Here is a 19,691-nt window from a genome sequence, read left to right as displayed (position 1 = left end):
TCTGTCTGTTTTCGTCTAAACTACGTTTATTATTTTATTATTGATTGTTTGTTTGGTCGTTGTTGGTTCATAACAAGGTGATGATTTTGCTGGAATTAGTTAATCGTTTTGGTTTAGCCTCCTGGTGGTCCAGCGGCAGGATCCCGCCCCCTCATTGCCACGGCCCGGGTTCGATTCCAGGGCAGGGAGCAAACCAAGCCACTGAAGAGTTAACTCTCAGTGCTGGTCCCAAACCTGGATTAAATGGGAGGGTTGCGTGAGGAAGGGCATCCAGCATAAAACCTGTGCCAAACCAAACCTTCCAGACCAAATGATCTGCTGTGTCGACCCGAACAAGGAGCAGCCGAAAGAATAACAACAACAACAACAACAACAGTTGATTGTTTTGGTTTGGTTCGTATTTTCAAATGATAACCATTTACACATTTCTGGCATTTGGCAGACGCCCTTCTCCAGAGCGACTTCTCATTTTATACAACCGAGCAATTGAGGGTTAAAGGCCTTGCTCAGGGGCCCAGCAGTGGCAGCTTGGTGGACCTGGGATTTAAACTCACAACCTTTTGATCAGTAATCCAACACCTTAATTGCCTTCTTAGATGATTGCGATGAAATGAATATTTGTGTTAGTTTTAATAAATGGCTAAATTGTGTTATTTTTTTTTTACAATTCTACTGCAGTAAAATAAAGACATATCCTCGTCAATGCGAAGCTCGGTCAGTTATAACGAACAGAACTTGAGGAGTAAATAATTTACGAGCAGTGATATTCTTCCTGCTAGATACACGTATCCTCAGCAAAGCATTTTGATTCGTCCAGATTTTATCTCCCACTTTATTTCTTTTTCCTTGACCTCCAGCATCCTCTTTTTCCCTCCCTTTTCATATTACGCAGGTTTATCCCCCAGAGAACCGTCTCTTCTGTGTACAGTACGGCACACTCAGCTTTTCCTGATGGCCATGAATCTCTGTCCGCAGAGTCGCCCAGCTTTACCTGCCAGGAATCCAGGAGCAATAGTGATCCATCTTTGGTGCATTTGGACGTTAAATAAAAAAGAAAAAAAAAAGAAACAGATAGAGTCCACAGAGAACTGGGTCATATGCGCTTTTTAAGTTTTAAAGACACAACTTGAAAAATGAATATCATCAATCAAGGAGGAGAGTTCAGGGCACTTTGCGGATGCAGCGCAGCACTGCCACGGCCAATTAGAAGGTGGGATGCTGCTGCTCGCCAAACACAAACTAACAACCATGTCACCGGGGAATAGCGCTGTACCTCACAGCTTTTATTCTAATCACCTCGCTAAAATGTCTCTTACCCAGTGAGTCATAGCGTAAAGTCTGCTAGCAGGAATTTGTGGAGGAAAAAACATGACACAGTGTGCTGTAACAGACAAACAATCAACTGTGGAGGATGATTTGAAGTGGAGCTACAACCATATAGTCTATTTTCCAGGAAAAAGCACATCCTGAAGAACAAAGAGAGAGACTTTCTATTTTTTAAGCCAGTTATTCTGAATGAATTTCTGTTCTTTCTCTCTTTGTCACATAGAAATAAAACCCTGACATGGAATCGGTTCTTAGGTCCTGATCAGAGGATACTTTCCTTGAATGCAAATCATACAAGTGAACACTGTCTGAGGAAAGCTGTTGTGTCAGAATTCTGGGAAAAAAACAGGGTGGAAATGGTTTCTGCTTGTTCATCCTGTCCATGTGTAGGAGTAAGTTGTTAGAATTGCTTCATGCCATAGCGAAATATCTCTACACCTATTCATGGAATGTTTAAGAGCAAGGTTTTGGAATTTTGAGTGTAACCTTGATAAAGAGAAACATATTTCAATCAAGGAAAATCTCTAGCTTTCCTAATATAGTCGTATATTCCGAACATGGCTCTCAGAGTGTTTGTTCAATGGTACGTTCAATCTGCAGCTTGTTTACGCTGACACATACGTCCTGTGTGGCTTCGGTGTCCGATTTCGTCTCTAAAGTCATGTCACTGAGTGTAAGAGTTTGGAGAAACTAAATAAGGGCGAGTTTTCTTCTCAGTTTGCTTTTGAATAATAAAAAAGTAAAAATTCCCATCTGAGCGTCTTTGTATGGAAGTGAGTTTGATTGACGTGGCTTGGGTTGTGTCGACGCTCAGCTTTTGACTCGACCTCCAGCGATGAGGCATGAGGACTTGACAGGTGGTCAGAGTGATGACTGGGTGATTGATGTGTGTGTGTGTGTGTGTGTGTGTGTTTGTGTCGGTACTGGCAATGCTAAAAATGAGCAGAATTATACATATATTGATAGCAAAGTGAAATCTAGTTGCTTTATATTTCTATATTATCTAGTATCCTGTGTAACACTATTGCTTAATAAAAAAAGAGAGAAATAAAAAAAGAAAAAATATTAACATGAAAAGAACATTTGAACAAGTGACATTTTCTAAAAGTTATTTTATTTAATTAAAATGGAATTATAAAAATAAGAAATATAATAATAATAATAATAATAATAATAATAATAATAATATAAAAATCAAGATAAATAAAGTTATAAAATATGTTCTTAATTAAAATTTATTTATTTATTTATTTATTTATTCATTCATTCATTCATTCATTCATTCATTAGCAGCTTAAACTCTGTATTTGACCAGAAACTCCAGGACATAAAAAGGACAGTTTTCTATTTATTTATTTATTTCTTTTCTTTTTTTTTGATCAATTGATCAGATCCTGTGCTGTTGGCTTTGGATGTTGTTAACCATGGAGATTAGTGAAGGCCAGTGAATGATAAGAAAGCGATCGATATTAATGAACATTCTGTCCTTTCTGGTTTTGTCACTCTTATCAGTAGCAATGGAAAGGTCAAGGAAGAAGTTGCGTACGTTGTACAGTTTTATATATACACTATACGTTTTATACGGGAAAATGTGACTTACACTATGTGACTAAACTATTGTTTTTCATTTTTAAAAAAGAAGTAATTGGAGGACAATAAGAACTTTGTTAGGAATATAGTCTGGATAGTCACATTTTTGGGGCCACTTCTACTGGAGGAAGATGGGAATAAAAGCAACAGCACATAATAATTATTTCGATTTGTATGGAGTTGATGTGATGCGGATGATTTCACCTGATCACATGTCGGTTAAGGAGCCAGTTTAATGTTTCTACGTCATGTTAAATGTCATGCTGTGATTCTGCTGCTGGAAGTCTGTGCGTTGTAGCTATTGTGTATTTGTGGTATTGTGTGATACTTTACCTGTAGATGCAAAAGAGACTATGGTGTAGAGGAAAATATCACCATTTTAACACGTATTGTGTTTTCTCCAGGCTGATACATGCATCATAATGCGTTGTGAGTCTTACAGACAAACAGATCATTAACACACTTTTGTGTAACACAAAAGTCACATGATTCTAACTGAGTGAAATGCAGGCCTCGTCGCTCCATATTCTTCCAGCTACTTTAGCTAAAATACAGTAAAGGATTACATAGTTTCTTGATCGTTTTCGATAAAATACAAGCACTTTCTGGTAACAGACTCAGGTTCTCACTCTGGACTCAATGTGCAGCTCGAACACACTGTGTGAATGAACATAGCTAATGATTCCCTTCAAGTGCGTTTGCGTGATATAGAGACAAAGTCTGTGCTGTAGTGTAAATCAGTATAACAGGTTTGAAGCACAGACGCACACACACACACACACACACACAGAGCCCACATCACGCACTGGTAAAGTAAGTGACGGTTTGGGACACACAGCCTCATCAATCTGCAGCTGGAATGGAATGCTGCCTGAGGGTGTGTGTGTGTGTGTGTGTGTGGACAGGCCTGCTGCAGCCGTTTCCTCACACAGCGCTCCCAGAGGTGGCTTCCCTTACACACACTCTGCGAGCATCTGAGCAGGAAACAGCCCCTTCGTGAAGTCAGCAGTGTAATGCAATATAAGAGCAGCAGGACAGCACACACACACACACACACACACACACAATTCTGTCTTTGTATAGCATTTCTATTTACTTGTGTGTAGCTATAGAATGTTACAGCAAACACAAATCCTATCAGTAAGTCAACTTTTATCCTCAGTACTCAGTATTTTTGATAACTAACTAACTAACTAACTGAATATATTAAAAATAATTCCATGGGCTACACAGTTTATTGATTTGTGAGTGTGTATTGTTTTAAGAGAGAGAGAGAGAGAGAGAGAGAGAGAGAGAGCAGGGAAGTGACAAATGAGAGAACTAACCTCACACACACACACACACACTTGTTTTATTAGGAACAATAAGGAAGATGTGAGTTTTATTATAGGTTGAGAGAGTGCCTGAGAGTCCACGAGTCCAGTGGCAAATGAGAACACCACACACACACACACACACACACACACACAAAACTGTTTTATTGGGAACAATAAGGATGAGGCGAGTTTTATACGTTGGGAGAAAAAGTAAGATAGTGGAAGGAAGTAAAAAGTGGCAAATGAGAAAACACACACACACGAATGCTGGCCATTGGTAATAATAATAAGTATAATATATATGTTATAATATGAAGCTTTTTTAGTATCTAGCTCTCATGTAGAAAGAAAAGATTCCTGATTTTCTTCTCGGCACGTTTCCTTGTCAGATTCCCATATGTTTGTTCCGTGTCACATCCATGTGTGATGTAATCACGCGTCTACGCTCATGTGTAACAGCTGCGCCTCAGAGAAACGCTGCTCTTCAAATCGTGTAGCGTTTCCGACATACAAGCCTTCTTTGTGACAGTGGGTTTAATGTAAATAAGAGTTTTATACAGTCTTTAGAGCTTCATATAAGTGTCACAGAGGCCAGCGGTAGGTGCTGTGCAGGTAAACCTCACTCCCCTGACCTCAAGAGGCACACTAACGACTGACGCTAGCGGCTGCAGTCTTTAGCCTCCTTGTTAGTGCGCCCGTCTCCCATGCCGGAGACCCAGGTTGGAGCGGGTGTGAGTAGGACCCAGGGGGGTTACACTGGTGTCGTGACCCGGATAGGGGTTTAGGTGGATGAGTGTATTGGAGGCCAGTGGTAGGTGCTGTGCTGGTAAACCTGACTCCCCTGATCTCAGGAGACATGCTAGTGGCTGCAGTCTTTAGCCTCCTTGTTAGTGCGCCCGTCTCCCATGCCGGAGACCCAGGTTGGAGCGGGTGTGAGTAGGACCCAGGGGGGTTACACTGGTGTCGTGACCCGGATAGGGGTTTAGGTGGATGAGTGTATTGGAGGCCAGTGGTAGGTGCTGTGCTGGTAAACCTCACTCCCCTGATCTCAGGAGACATGCTAGTGGCTGCAGTCTTTAGCCTCCTTGTTAGTGCGCCCACCTCCCATGCCAGAGACCCGAGTTCAAGACCTGCCTGCAGTGGGTGCGAGTAGGACCTGGCATTGGTGCCATGACCCAGATGGGAGTAAGGTTTAGGGGGGTGAGTGTAACAGAGGCCAGCGGTAGGTGCTGTGCAGGTAAATCTCACTCCCCTGATGTCAAGAGGCATACTAGCGGCTAATGGTTCGAGACTGAGACTCGCTCAGAGCGGGTGCAAGGACCAGGGAGGGTTACATAAACACATACTGACCTACTGTGTCATTCTAATAATATTAAACTGTATTTATTTTAAACCTTTGGCCCCTTTCACCTCAAAAGGTACCACTACCCCCCCCTCCCCCTTAATTCTGCCTCATTACATCACACTTCTCGTTAAAAAAAACTCATCAATTCGCCAGGACAAACACGGACACAAACAAATCTGGCGTGTTTACTCTATAGGAGAGGAAAGCTGAGCTGTTAATGTCTGTCATTTTACACACACACACACACACTTTTCCTCATCTCCTTCTCTCTCTCATTTGCACCAGACTTTTTCTTCAGGAAAGCACCAGCTAATTATTAGCACAGAGCATTAGCAGGACGGCAGTGCAGCAGGTCTGTTTACACAATAATTAGTCTCTGGGGAGAATCTGATCCTGACCTTTTTTACCTCACTGAGATGACGCGGAGTAAGGAATGGATTTACCTGTGTGTGTGTGTGTGTGTGTGTGTGTGTTTATTTGAACACTACTAAACCTTTGCTAATTTCAAGTTTCTTTCTGTTTGCTAGCATGGATTGTTCTTTATTTTAAATGACCTTATTTGCTGACTACTTACACACACACACACACACACACGCACTGTAACATATTTATTACAGCAGCTGAGTAATTCCATGCAACTAAACCAGACTAATGTCTCCACAAGGTCAAGCGTGTCGGATATTCCTATCTTTGTTCTGAGTTACCGAGTATGCAAACATTCCCACACACACACACACACACACGTGCACCTATATACTAGCAATTTATCACACACACAATCTCATACCCATACATTCACTCTCACACACACACACTCACTCACTCACACACACACGCACACACACAGTGTGGTGTTTTCTGAACTAGCTGTCTAGTTGCATACTAGCAATCTCACACATTCACTAACTCACAACACATACACACACTCACTCACAACACAGACACACACACACACACACAACACATACACTCACTCACACTCACTAACTCAACAAATACACACACACACACTCACTCTCACACTCACTCACACACTCTCTCTCTCACACTCACACACACATACACACACACACACACACACACACAGTACACATACACACATTCACTCTCTCACACACACACACATACAATCTCTGTCTCTCTCTCTCTCTCTCTCTCTTTCACACACACACACACACACACACACACAAGAACACAGTGGGATCTTTTCTGAACTTGTTGTCTAGTAGCATACTAGCAATTTAACTTACACACACACCCAGACTTACACTCACTTACACACACTCACACACACACACACAGTGGGATCTTTCGAAGTTGCTGTCTAGTAGCATACTAGCAATCTATCTCACACACACACTCACACACATATATATTAGCTTCTAATACTGCCTGCACCTCAATCGAACCCTTGACCCTAATACTATGTGACATGAGAAGGCCAGATAAAGCTCCAGGTTTCTTCTTCCCACTTTCCCATCAAGCCTCCAGTCAGTCTTTTTCTAATGGAGATTTAATCCTATAATAATAATAATAATAATAATAATAATAATAATAATAAAAACCCTATCATCTCCATCAAACTGGACGACAAGGACAGATACAAGGTTTTGCGGCTAACACGGCCCGTCTTTCATGTCGCGCATTAGCGTAACGCTAGCCCTCCCTGGCAATATAATCTGTGGCATGTTATTTGGGTTGGTCACTGCGGGAGACAAGGTCGTTATTCAGACACATTCTCAGGATAATTGAAAATTAGAGACAGAGGAGGGAGGAAACAGGTGACGCTAATCGATTTGAGGCTGTGTCAGAAACTAGAGCCGCTGCACCAGGGTTCCGATTGCAGCGACGGGAGCAGATGGCTTCGTCCCCTCGTCTCAGCGTGTGTGTGTGTGTGTCATACATGGTATCTTCTGTGAAAGGGTAGACGTCTCAATATACATGTCTCAGAATGTGCTGGTTTATATATTAACAGCAGGAATAATAATCAGAAGCAGAAGAAAATCTAACACGACAAACACAACAGACACAACAAAAACAACAAACACAACTATCCTTCATTTTCAAATATATATATTTACTACATTTTATGTATATTTTATATATAACTACAAACCCTTACAAAAGAATCAGCAAAAAAATAAACATCTGTATAGCTATCTAATATATATATATATATATATAATATTTTTTTATTTATATTCCATCTTTCATATATTTAATATACACCCTAAAAGTGCTTTATAGTGTGAAATACACCCAAAAAAAACGAAACACAAAATGTAGGCAAAAAAATATTAAAATAGGCTAAAATTAATAATTAACATTTAAAAAATAATAAAAGGTTATATATAAACAATTATTCTACTATAAAAAGTTAATAGTAATAGTAATAATAATCTTTAAAGAAATTTGAAGAATTATATAAATTAATTTCAATGTAAAGCCAGTTTATAATTTAGAGATTAAAAATTAGATAAATACTAACCTCTAACCCATTATAAGCTTCCTACATGATATTATAAAAATATTATAAAGCTAGAAGAAAAAAATTTTTTTTCCTCATTTAACACCAACATGATTCTTAATGAAATTTTATGCTAGCAACTAGCTAACTTCTGCATTACTTAGTGTATGCCTGTGTTCTTTGTTTCCATGACAGCCGATGTGACTACACAAATGACGTGTGTTACTTCTAACGTGCAGCCAAGACGCTAAACGTTTTGGAAATAAGTCTGCGTGAAGTGATCTTCGGGAACGTGCGAGTGACGTGAACTCTAGGTGTTTTTCTATATTCTGGGTAAAATCTCTAGTCTTGAGCCACTCCCTACAATGTTATCTTTCGTCAGTGTGTGCTTGATTTGGGGGTTAGAGACAGAGCCATCTGTCTGCTTTCACACACACACACACACACACACACACAGTGAAACTCAAGCCCACACAGGGTTTAGGTATGACTCTCACACTTTCTAAAAAGGCAGACAGCTGCGTATACAATGTGACACACATTTATGCACATATCATTCAGGTAACACACACACACACACACACACTTAATGCCCTCAGCATATGTTCAGCTTTTTTGGTGTGGGTGTGGAGATGTTTGCCACTTTGCTAGGACTTGAAATGTTTTTCTGCATTGCAGGTGTGTGTGTGTGTGTGTGTGTGTGTGTGTGTGTCGTATGTTTTAAGTTACTGTCCAGACAGAAAGTAGAAGAATCAGTTTGGTGTGCTCTTACTGCAGCCTCTAATGGGGAAAAGGTCAATACACCAAATGACTCTTACTGACTGAGAAGACTGATATCTCCACGAGTGAGTGTGTGTGTGTGTGTGTGTGTGTGAGAGCATATAAGCTGTAATACCACTTTACATCTGACTACAAAGCACCGACACTGGAGACTCCTTCCAAAAAACCATGATTGCACACATTTCATAATACAGCAAGAGCACAAGTTACCGTGGAAACCATACTGTATCAGAAGGAGTACATTAATACAATCCTTGCTGTCCAATCAGAATCAAGAACTCAACAGCGCTCTTTAGAACAAGATTGCCATAGTATTATGTCATATTAGAAGCCTGTTATTTTGTCTGCTCAGTTTTTAGACTCGTGTTACACGCTGTAAAAGGTTTGCAGACTCGCTAATTATCAGCAGAGATAATTACCCAGAGCTGTGTACCAGAGTGGGTCTGTTTTACCTGATTATTAGCGACTGTCTCTTGTCTGCATCTTCTATATGACCTTCTTTGTCTTACTAACATGACAAATAGCAACCAGTATTAGTTTAGTTTTGAGTTAGCGTGTGCATGCGTGTGTGTTTAGATTATCGCCAGACATATGGACGTCTCTGTCTATATACAATGTCACAACTTCACCAGTCACTTCCCCTCCTGGCCACCAGAGGGATCCCTCACTGGAGTTTTGATCACTTACGGGTCAAGGGTGATTTCCGGTTCGAGTGTAACTTCCTGGTTTTTAGAATTGTCATGCTAACTTCAGAGTGAAGTATTGTTAGCTTTGGTACATACCAAGCCATTGCTCTGTTCTCTTACTGTGTATGACTGTATGCTTTTTGGACTTTCTGCCTACTAACGTGTTTGTGAATAAACCGCATATGGATTGTCTACCACCTGCTTTCGTAAATTCGTCACAATTAGAAGTCTTTGCTAATAGTTGTTAGCTGCAAATACTAGCGTGCTATTCCTTCAACACATCTCTCAGTTTTAGTGTCTAATCATGGCAATGGCCTCGCCTTATTAGCAATGGACACAACAGTGGCAAATAAAATCACAATGCTCTACTTGTTTTGTTTTAAATCTGCTTTGTAAGCGTTAGATGTTATAAATACTCGACGGTCTAGATTTAGCCATTTCAAGAAGACTTCAGTATTACCACCGAGATTTCCGCTCCACTACCTTCAGGTCCTAGATGATGCTAGAAGATAATACTTTCTGCTAGATGATGCCTAAGGTCCCTAATAAGACAGCCAAAGCTGAATTTATTAATCCTTTATATTACAACAACAGAAGAAACCATACAAAGCTCTGCTTAACAACGAGAAGAAACAATAACTACATTTACATGAAGCTTAATACAGTAATCCGTAACTAATCCAATCCTGATCCGTTTATTGGAATAATTAAAAAAAAAAAAACACTACGCTTAAATCTGAACATGGTGGACTTAATGAAGCCAGCTTGAAAGAAAGTTCTTTAATAATCAGGACTTTGAATCAGATATTTATTAATAAATATACAAGATAAAAATGTGACTTGATTTGAGAGAAAAAGTTCTTGATAGAACTTGATAGACGTTCATGCTTCTATTATGTACAGAATAAATCTTATTATAGACTCTTCACTGTTTCATCAATAAAAGTGTATTTGTAATATATATATTTTATGTTGTTGTTATAGCGAAAGTTCTTAAGGTAAAAGTTTGTATGGTGAAACGAATTTTCTCATAAGAAATAATGTAAATACAGATAATCAATAATAAATGACCGATACGAAGCGTATGTAAACTGTATGGCTGCTTACAATGAACTGACCCAAGCCAAGCATTCCATGTCAAGGCTCCTCATAGGAAGTCGTGCCACCAAGCTTGGGCTAAAAATAGAATAGACCACTCATGCTACAAATCTGTGAACAAAAAAACGCCTGAAAAATCACCTAGCTTTTGAACGCATGCTGAAGGCAACGTTGGTTGACTCTTTCCAAACAGCTTTCGCTAACTAAATTTTTTGAACAGCTCCTGGACGTACACGCAACTCAGTCTGCATTCGGTTCGGTCTGGTATGCCAAAAATGCTTCATATGCCGATGTTTAAAATTTAAAGTCTTAAGGCGGAAATTCGTAAGGGAGGGCATTCGTATGCAGAGGTTCCACTGTATATCAGAAACAAGCAAGCAAGGAAGGTGCCTGATCTATATTTGGTTAGGATTACATCTATATAGATGAAGGAATGAATCTTAACAAATTGTACAAAGGAATGAGCCCAAGTTAAGACTTGCCCTTAACACCTGCTTTCATAGCCGAGGATGAAGGGCCTTTGGGTGTCATCCAGTTTATAATGACTGATCTGGAACCACCTCTGTCATGCGTTAATTGGGCCTGAAACAAATATGCAAACGTCTTTTCTTGCCAGATGTGAAGCTGAAAAATGTGCATGGCCCATCGACCAGCTTTTTAGACACTCTATCTAGTGCTTATTGGTTGTAAAGTGGCACAGAAAACATACACACACACACACACACACATTTCTACTCTCCTACAATCCTACACTCTCCACTTTTTTTAATTGGCCCTTATTAAAAGCCAAACTGCTGCTGTTGCGTGGCTTTTCTGAAAAGTCTCCAGGAATGGTAATTAATGGCGGCATCTGTAAGAAAGTGGGCAATTAGCGAGAGCTGACAGGCGAGGAGAGAGAGAGAGAGAGAGAGTGTGTGTGTGTGTGTGTGTGTGGCAGCTTTGATGACTCTGCTTTTCGTCCGAGGATTGTTTGTTTAGCCTGCAGGGCTCCAAGTGGACAGTTCTGTTTGATTTAAAGCTACGGAAAAGCTAAGGTTATGGTTTACAGGATTTCTGTCACCCTTATTGATGGAATTGTAGTAAAAGTTGTTCATTTATTTTGCAGTGTATGTAAATGAGATGTTTTGAAGAGAGAGAGAGAGAGAGAGAGAGAGAGTTTCTTTGTCTCTCACTTTTTTCTAGTTGAGTCCTAAATAACTTTTAATGCACTACATAAAGAACAAAACTCTGGACTTTGTGAGATATCCTGAGATCCAAAATCTTTGCATACAATACATTATGAAGGCTACAGATTTCAGTTTTACAGCATACCTTATACAGCTTTACAACTTGTAGTGTACTTACATAGGGAAATTCTGCATCAGGAATTCATTGTCTCTATAGGCTGGACATGTATAAGTATAAGTACATCCAGGTATAAGTATTCTCCTTCCTTGAACTTTCCCAATTTTTTATAATGTTACAACCTGGAATTGAGAGGAATTTAACTGGGATTCTGTCATAACTCTACACAAAATAACCCACAGCCCCGAGAACACAATCCCCACCCTAATGAAGCATGGTGGTGGCAGCATCATGTCACAATAAACCCTTGGTGCCAGATTTCATTTATGGATGTAATTCTGGTCTGTGGAATGTTCAAGGCTTGTTTTTTTTTTCAACAACAGAACTTGACTGATACTTATGCAGAGCTTTAGAAAGTTGGAAACTGTTTGGAAAAGTTATTGCTAGTGATATGATATCAAACACCAGAATGTAATCTCTTCTCTTCTCTTCTCTTCTCTTCTCTTCTCTTCTCTTCTCTTCTCTTCTCTTCTCTTCTCTTCTCTTCTCTTTCTACTCTTTCTCCCTCTCCTCTCCTCTCCTCTCCTCTTCTCTTTCTCCCTCTCCTCCTCTCTTCCCTTCCCACTCTCTTCCCTTCCCCTCCCTTCTACTATCTTCTCTTTCTGTCTTTGTCTCTGTTTCTCTTTCCTTTCCCTTCCTGTCTCTTCTCTTCTCTTCTCTTCTCTTCTCTTCTCTTCTCTTCTCTTCTCTTCTCTTCTCTTCTCTTCTCTTTCTACTCTTTCTCCCTCTCCTCTCCTCTCCTCTCCTCTTCTCTTTCTCCCTCTCCTCCTCTCTTCCCTTCCCACTCCCTTCCCTTCCCCTCCCTTCTACTATCTTCTCTTTCTGTCTTTCTCTCTGTTTCTCTTTCCTTTCCCTTCCTGTCTCTTCTCTTCTCTTCTCTTCTCTTCTCTTCTCTTCTCTTCTCTTCTCTTCTCTTCTGCCCCCTAAAGGTGACCCTGCTCTGGCGAAGGAGAACAACTGCCTCAATGCAGCCAAGGCCTGCAACCTGAACGACACGTGTAAGAAGTACCGCTCTGCCTACATCAGCCCCTGCACGAGCCGCGTCTCCACGGCCGAAGTGTGCAACAAGCGCAAGTGCCACAAGGCGCTGCGTCAGTTTTTCGACAAGGTGCCTGCTCGACATAGCTACGGCATGCTGTACTGCTCGTGTCCTCCGGGGGACCAGTCAGCCTGCTCCGAGCGTCGGCGCCAGACCATCGTCCCTGCCTGCTCCTATGAGGACAAGGAGAAGCCCAACTGCTTGGCACTGCAAGTCTCCTGCAAGAGCAACTACATCTGCAGGTACACACACCTCGTCAATTCATTCCTCATCATACAGTAATTATAAAAACATAAAAGCCGGTCGGCTAAATCCCAGTCTGTGCTAGAAAGAAATCAGCCCCAAGCTTCTCACTTCTTCATTTGCCTTATTCTTTCAACTGTTGATGGAGCTGAGTTTGGTTCAACAAAAGTCTAAAATACAACTATACATACTTTACCAAGTCCACCTACACATCAGAAATAAACAATAATAAATAAATAATAAAACCTACTTACTAATTTTTTTTTGGTCAATTAGCTCTTTTTTTTCTTTTTTTTTTCTTTTTTTACTTTTATTAATGAAGAATGATGTCATCTTATAAGATTAAGGTCTTTGGTTAATCAGTTTATCAGTTCCATGATAAATTATATGATATATAATTTAAAATATATTTGATATTTTTAAAAATCAGTTACAAATCTTTGTTCAAAACAATTGCAGAATGCCTATCGTTCAGTTTTTCCCTCTTTTTTGGTGTTAAAAAAACATTTTTAAAGAAACATTAACACAACACAGATTGCTGTAATAGAAGAATAATCAACAGCAAGGTAATGGGATGTGGCCCAGCATGGAAATTAAGTCAGTTTTTGTTTGTTTTTAAGTGCAAAAATTCTGTTAGCCACCCTATAAACCATGACGCAGGTCCTGGATCATAGAAACGTCCAAGAACTGAAAAATGTAGGAGGTATATTCTGTAACCAAACAGTAAGAATTCCTGCCAATGGTGTCTCAGCTCTTACCATAAAGTGATACTCCATGGCAACACACATTAACACAGTGCGGCAGAGGCTTTAAAGGTGCTAACAAACATCACGCCCCCCCCGAGGAGCCGACACTTCCAGGATCCCGGCGTCTGTGATTTTGCGCGATCACCAGCGGCGACAGCTAGTGTTAATCCTCCATCTGTATTTCTGCTGGGAAATAAAGTGCATATTAACCCAAAACACAGAACATACACAGGACAATTACCAGGATTATTGAAGTGTAGCAATAAAGCATGAGCCCTTAAATTCATTTTGCAGTTTGGAGAAACACCCCGAAGTGCTGCAAGCGGCTTGTTAGGGGCTGATTAAGGTGCTATAGAGGTGTGTGTGTCACAGCAGTGAGAAATCACAAGGCTGGCTGAGAGGGAAAGACGGAACGAGGGATGGTTTAACGTTCCTGCTCAATTAGAGCATTTGCAAGTGCGATCACCTGCATATCGCATGATAACACACACATGCACACGGATTATTGGAGAACATTTGGACTGCTGCCCCTTTGTTCTTGCAGCAGCGTCTGTCTTTTCTCTCGCTCTTCTCCATACTCTTTCAGGACTGCATGTTTTTCTACAGATGGTTGGAAGCAATTTGAGTTTCAGAGGTTACCCTAGGAGGTCTGATGTGCAACACGCAGGGGTTCGCTGTGTTTTCTGGAGATGGATTGACACCTTCAGTCTCACGCTAATCCCACACCATATGCCGACCGCAACTGTGCACCACATTCATTTAGTTCCTCCTCTTCTTCTTCTTCTTCTTCTTCTTCTTCTTCTTCTTCTTCCCTGCTTAGCAACAAAGCACTGCTGAGATCATTTACAACCTCCATGTATGTGTCAGGGGTGGATGTACCAGTATAAGGGGTTTAAAAAATAGAGGGGAAAGATTTACACAGATAATGTAATGCTGACTTATAAGGAAAAGGAAAAATATTAAAGAAGTACACCATCATTTTTCAAGCTTTTTCTTGAGGAAATGAGATTAATACAGATAATAATTTACCTGGTACTTATTTACTTTAATTAAGTTTTTCTTACTTAGTTTTTCTTAAAACATTCTTGTAATATTAATCTAAGGGCAGCTTTCGGGACAGACTTTTATAGTGAAACCTTTCAGAGTGCGTTATTTATTCTGTAATCAAAGGTCTTTGTAAATTAAGCTGTAAATTGGTTAAATCTCTTTTCTTTTCACAAACCAATTATTCTTTTAAGAAGCAATTATTTGTATTTATGCCTTGCAGTTGTAGTATTTGGAAACCAAAAAAAAAATAAAATAAAATAAATAAATAAATAAATAAATAAATATCAGAAGTGGACAGATTTTTGTTTCTTTGTTTCTTAAGATTCTATATTTTTTATATTATTTTTGTAATATTCGTGATGTTTTATATTTTATTTTTATCTTTATTGCTTCTGTATTAAACATACCGGATTCGATTTACGTAAAAAAAAAACAAATTAGGAAATAGTTTTTTGTCTTAAAAATGTCATTATTACAATATAAAAGACTCGATTTCGCATCATATAGTTGTGTATTTTCAACACAAGGTAAGCAAGTGCTCAGGTAAAGAGTTTCATCATTACGTTCTTGTACGTCATATGTGGTCATGCGCCACAGCAGGAAACAGATAAAGATTTTACTGAAAATATGAAAGCATTTTTAAACAATTTTTTTGACACATTAAGACAAACTTAATGGTCCTGGAACCAGACAGACACTGCTCTCTTACTTACTGTGGTGCAACTTATCACAAACAAAAAATGCTTGGTGCAGCAAGTAGAAAGAGAGAAGACAGGATTTCTCCTGTCCTGTATTTTTACATTGTTTTAACAAACTCCAATTTCCAACTCTATCTGGTTCCCTAACAGTTTGTCAGAATATCAGCATATTCCAGTTAAAAACCTACAACAACATTTATCTGTGTTTCAGGTCACGTCTAGCAGATTTCTTCTCCAACTGTCAGCCTGAGCCGCGGTCTCTTTCCGGCTGTCTGAAAGAGAGCTACGCTGATTGCCTTCTCTCCTACTCGGGCCTCATTGGTAAGGATTCGGCAAGAGACTGTAATAAAACTCATTCTCAGGCTCTTCATTAGTTCTGAGGGTTTAGAAATATCCAGCATACCAGAAACACTGACTTAATTCTGGCAATGTATCATAGCATTATTTCATTAAATACAGTTTCAATGTTAATGCCTCAGAGTAGAGTGGAACCTCGGCATAAGAAGTGAATTCATTCTGAGTACTTAAGGTGAAAATTTGTATTGCGAAACGAATTTTCCCATAAGAGATAATGTAAATGCAGATAATCCACCCAAAAATATTACCAGTGTTACCATATGTATGTAAACTGTATGGCTGCTTACAAAGAACTGACCCAAGCCAAGCATTCCATGTCAAGGCTTCTCACAGGAAGTCATGCCAACAAGCTTGGGCTAAAAATAGAACAGACCACCCACGCCGCCAATCTGTCAACAAAAAAACGCCCCAAAAAATCACCTAGCTTTTGAATGCATTCCAAAGGCAATGTTGGTATCGTGGGTTGACTTTCAAAACAGCATTCGCAGACTGAAAAAAAATAAATAAATCGTAAACTTGCTTCGGTTGGCTTCGCTTAGCTTTCCAATAAGTTTTGAACGGCTCCTGGACGTTTTATTTAGCCGGCGTTCAGTTCAGTTGTCGTTCGTATGCCGAGAATGCTTCACATGACCAAGCAAATTTCTTTCAAAATTTCAATTCTTAAGGTAAAAATTCATAAGGGAGGGCATTCATATGCCGAGTCTCTGCTGAATGTCAGTGTAATCAACATATCAGTCATATGCAAATAAGATTTGTTTATTAACATTTAAGTTCCAGTTAATTTCCTCAGACAACTGTTGATTAGTCATGCATATGTTCTGGACTGCTCATTTAATAGATAAAAAAAAAGTCGTACTGAACCAAAACTAGTTATATCACAGTGCTGTTGAATGAATGAAGGTTAATTCATTCTCTGTGACAGCAGATCAGATGATCAGATGAGAACAAATCAAGACAAATAAGATATCCTTAGTATATTAACCATTTACGTTACGCTCCAAATAAGCTAATAAATAAATAAATTAATTCATTTATAAATAAATAAAGAGGTGAAGCAGTTCCTTTTTGCTTTTGGGCAAAGCAAAGTCATCTTTTTCAAAAATAAATAAATAAATAAATAATTTAATCAATAAATAAAGGCTTGTGGGCTGCTATAGTACAAGTCAAACCTTCTGTCAGACATTAAGTGTTTTTTGATTAAAAAAAAAAATTGACACGTTTTTGTAAATAAAAATTTGGAATAGTCGTGGCATAAGATGAACAAAATGTGCCGTTATTTAAAAAAATCCTCAGAATTTTCCAACAGCAGCATGAGTGATTTGTGTGATTTATTTCCTACAAAGAATAATTCTTATTAAACTTAAGAGTAAGCCTTGTGACTGTACCTAGCCATGCCGGCGGTAGCATTAATTCTTCCGCAATAAAACTCCAAATGGCTTCTATTCATCTGGGTCATGTTAACATGTTATCTCAGCCGAAAACGTGCAGGAAATTGCACGAGCCGACTCGTTCTGAACTTAAGACGAAGTTGAGAGGCGGTGCTAACAGGCATGATGTTTCATATTATCTCGTTTGTATAAGCACCAAACGAATTCGTTTATTAGAATTCCAACCATTTTGTGCAAGATCGGGTCGGACCCGGTTCCTCTGTGTGCCCGGCTTTCATTTTTCATTCATATTCATTTCTATTTCATTTTAATAATCTGAGGCTTTCCTCTCCACTGAGTTCACACAATGAGACAAAATTGGTGCCAAAAAAATCATCTTTCCCAGACAGAAGGTCTCTTTTTGTTCACTTTTTTTGTAACAAAGTAAGAGCTGTAGTGAGTCACAAAATAGGATGTGGTGGTGATGGAAAAAAACAAAAAACAGGGAAACTACAAGCCATACTTTTGTGTCCTTTTTCTTCTCCATTGAAACCAACATTCCTGCTTCATCGATCACATTCTGCCAAAACACCACTGCTGAAATGTGTCTGGTGCAAAACCAGTGCTGTTCTGCCAGAGAGAGAGAGAGAGAGAGAGAGAGAGAGAGAGAGCAAGTATGTAAAAGAGATATATAGAGAGTGAGAACAAGCATGTGAAAGAGAGAGAGAGAGAGAGAGAGAGAGAGAGCATGTAAGAGAGAGACAGAGAGAGAGAGCAAAAAAGACAGCATATAAGAAAGAAAGAAAGAAAGAGAGAGAGAGAGAGAGAGAGAGAGAGAGAAATCATGTAAGAGAGAGAGACAGAGAGAGCATCTAAGAGAGAAAGCGAGTGAGACAAAGAGAGAGAGAGAGAGAGAGAGAGAGAGAGAGCATGTAAGAGAGAGAGAGGGAAAGCATGTAAGAGGGAGAGAGAGAGAGAGAGAGAGAGAGGGAAAGCATGTAAGAGGGAGAGAGAGAGAGAGAGAGAGCATGTAAGAGAGAGAGAGGGAAAGCATGTAAGAGGGAGAGAGAGAGAGAGAGAGGGAAAGCATGTAAGAGGGAGAGAGAGAGAGAGAGAGAGAGGGAAAGCATGTAAGAGAGAGAGAGAGAGAGAAAGAGAGACTGACTGTCAAACCAGATGTTTTCTTTTTTTTTTAAGGAAGAGATTTGGTGGTTTTTTTCTTCACACTCGAGGCTGAGGGATTAAGGTTAGATTAAGGCGAGATGCGCTGTGAGCGATTAAATCTCCTCTCTCAACTTCCAACGCTACAATCCAACAAATCCGCCTTGTGTGTTGAAACTGTTCCAAATGCGTGTGAAATCAAATTGATTTGTCACAGAGATAATAGTCGTTCATGCCGACGCACAGATGACGTGATACTACGTGCGATAACATTTAAAATTTGTTGATATTTTCAATCATGTTTAATTCAATATGATTCTAAATGTCTTTGGGTGAGAAGGTAACTGAGCCGAAGATGATACAGATAAACGGCTGACGATGATGAGAAATGCAACGGAGAACAGACAGCAAGACGAATAAAAGGTCAAATACGAATGTTGATTAATGAATGAAACACGATGGTCTGTGCTCTTCTGGGAAAATAATCGATGACGAGGTGATGTAATGCATTTTAACACAAAGCCTGTTGATTGTTTTTCTGTAATCGCACTTAAAAAGAATTTTATTCCTTGGACTTCACTAGATCCCTGAAGGTGTGTTGTGGTATCTGGTACCAAGATGTTAGCAGCAGATCCTTTAAGTCCTGTAACTTACAGGACTTAAAGGATACTTTTGATAGACACTGACCACTGCAGACCGGGAACACCCCACAAGAGCTGCAGTTTTGGAGATGCTCTGATCCAGTCGTCTATCCGCCATCACAATTTGGGCCTTCGTCAAGCTCGCTCAGATCCTCACGCTTGTCCATTTTTCCTGCTTCTAACACATCAACTTTGAGGACAAAATGTTGACTTGCTGCCTAATATATCCCACCCACTAACAGGTGTCTTATTCACTTCACCGGTCACAGCTCAGAATGTTATGCCTGACCGGTGTATATACAGCTGACAAATATCCTTAAAACCTCAAGCTCCTCTGAGTGTAACAAAACACTGACACTGGAGACTCCTTCCAAGAGCGATGAATAAACACCATGTCTCCTCCCAAACCTTCACTAACCCAATTCCACATCATTTTTTAG

The 19,691-nt window shown here is 39.6% G+C and overlaps 1 protein-coding gene across 2 annotated transcripts in view; it reads left to right on the top strand.

Moving 5' to 3' along the window:
• The window catches only part of gfra1a (gdnf family receptor alpha 1a), a 79,464-nt gene that overhangs the window by 44,377 nt on the left and 15,396 nt on the right, over window positions 1-19,691 (top strand). For both annotated transcript variants that reach the window (XM_058385908.1, XM_058385909.1), the window contains 2 exons: window positions 12,882-13,233; window positions 15,937-16,046. In XM_058385908.1, the coding sequence (XP_058241891.1) occupies window positions 12,882-13,233; window positions 15,937-16,046 (462 nt within the window). The remainder of the gene's footprint in view (window positions 1-12,881; window positions 13,234-15,936; window positions 16,047-19,691) is intronic.

The sequence above is a fragment of the Hemibagrus wyckioides genome, linkage group LG03 (assembly GCF_019097595.1).
Source record: "Hemibagrus wyckioides isolate EC202008001 linkage group LG03, SWU_Hwy_1.0, whole genome shotgun sequence".
Lineage (NCBI taxonomy): Eukaryota > Metazoa > Chordata > Actinopteri > Siluriformes > Bagridae > Hemibagrus > Hemibagrus wyckioides.
This window is presented reverse-complemented; position numbering and strand designations above follow the sequence as displayed.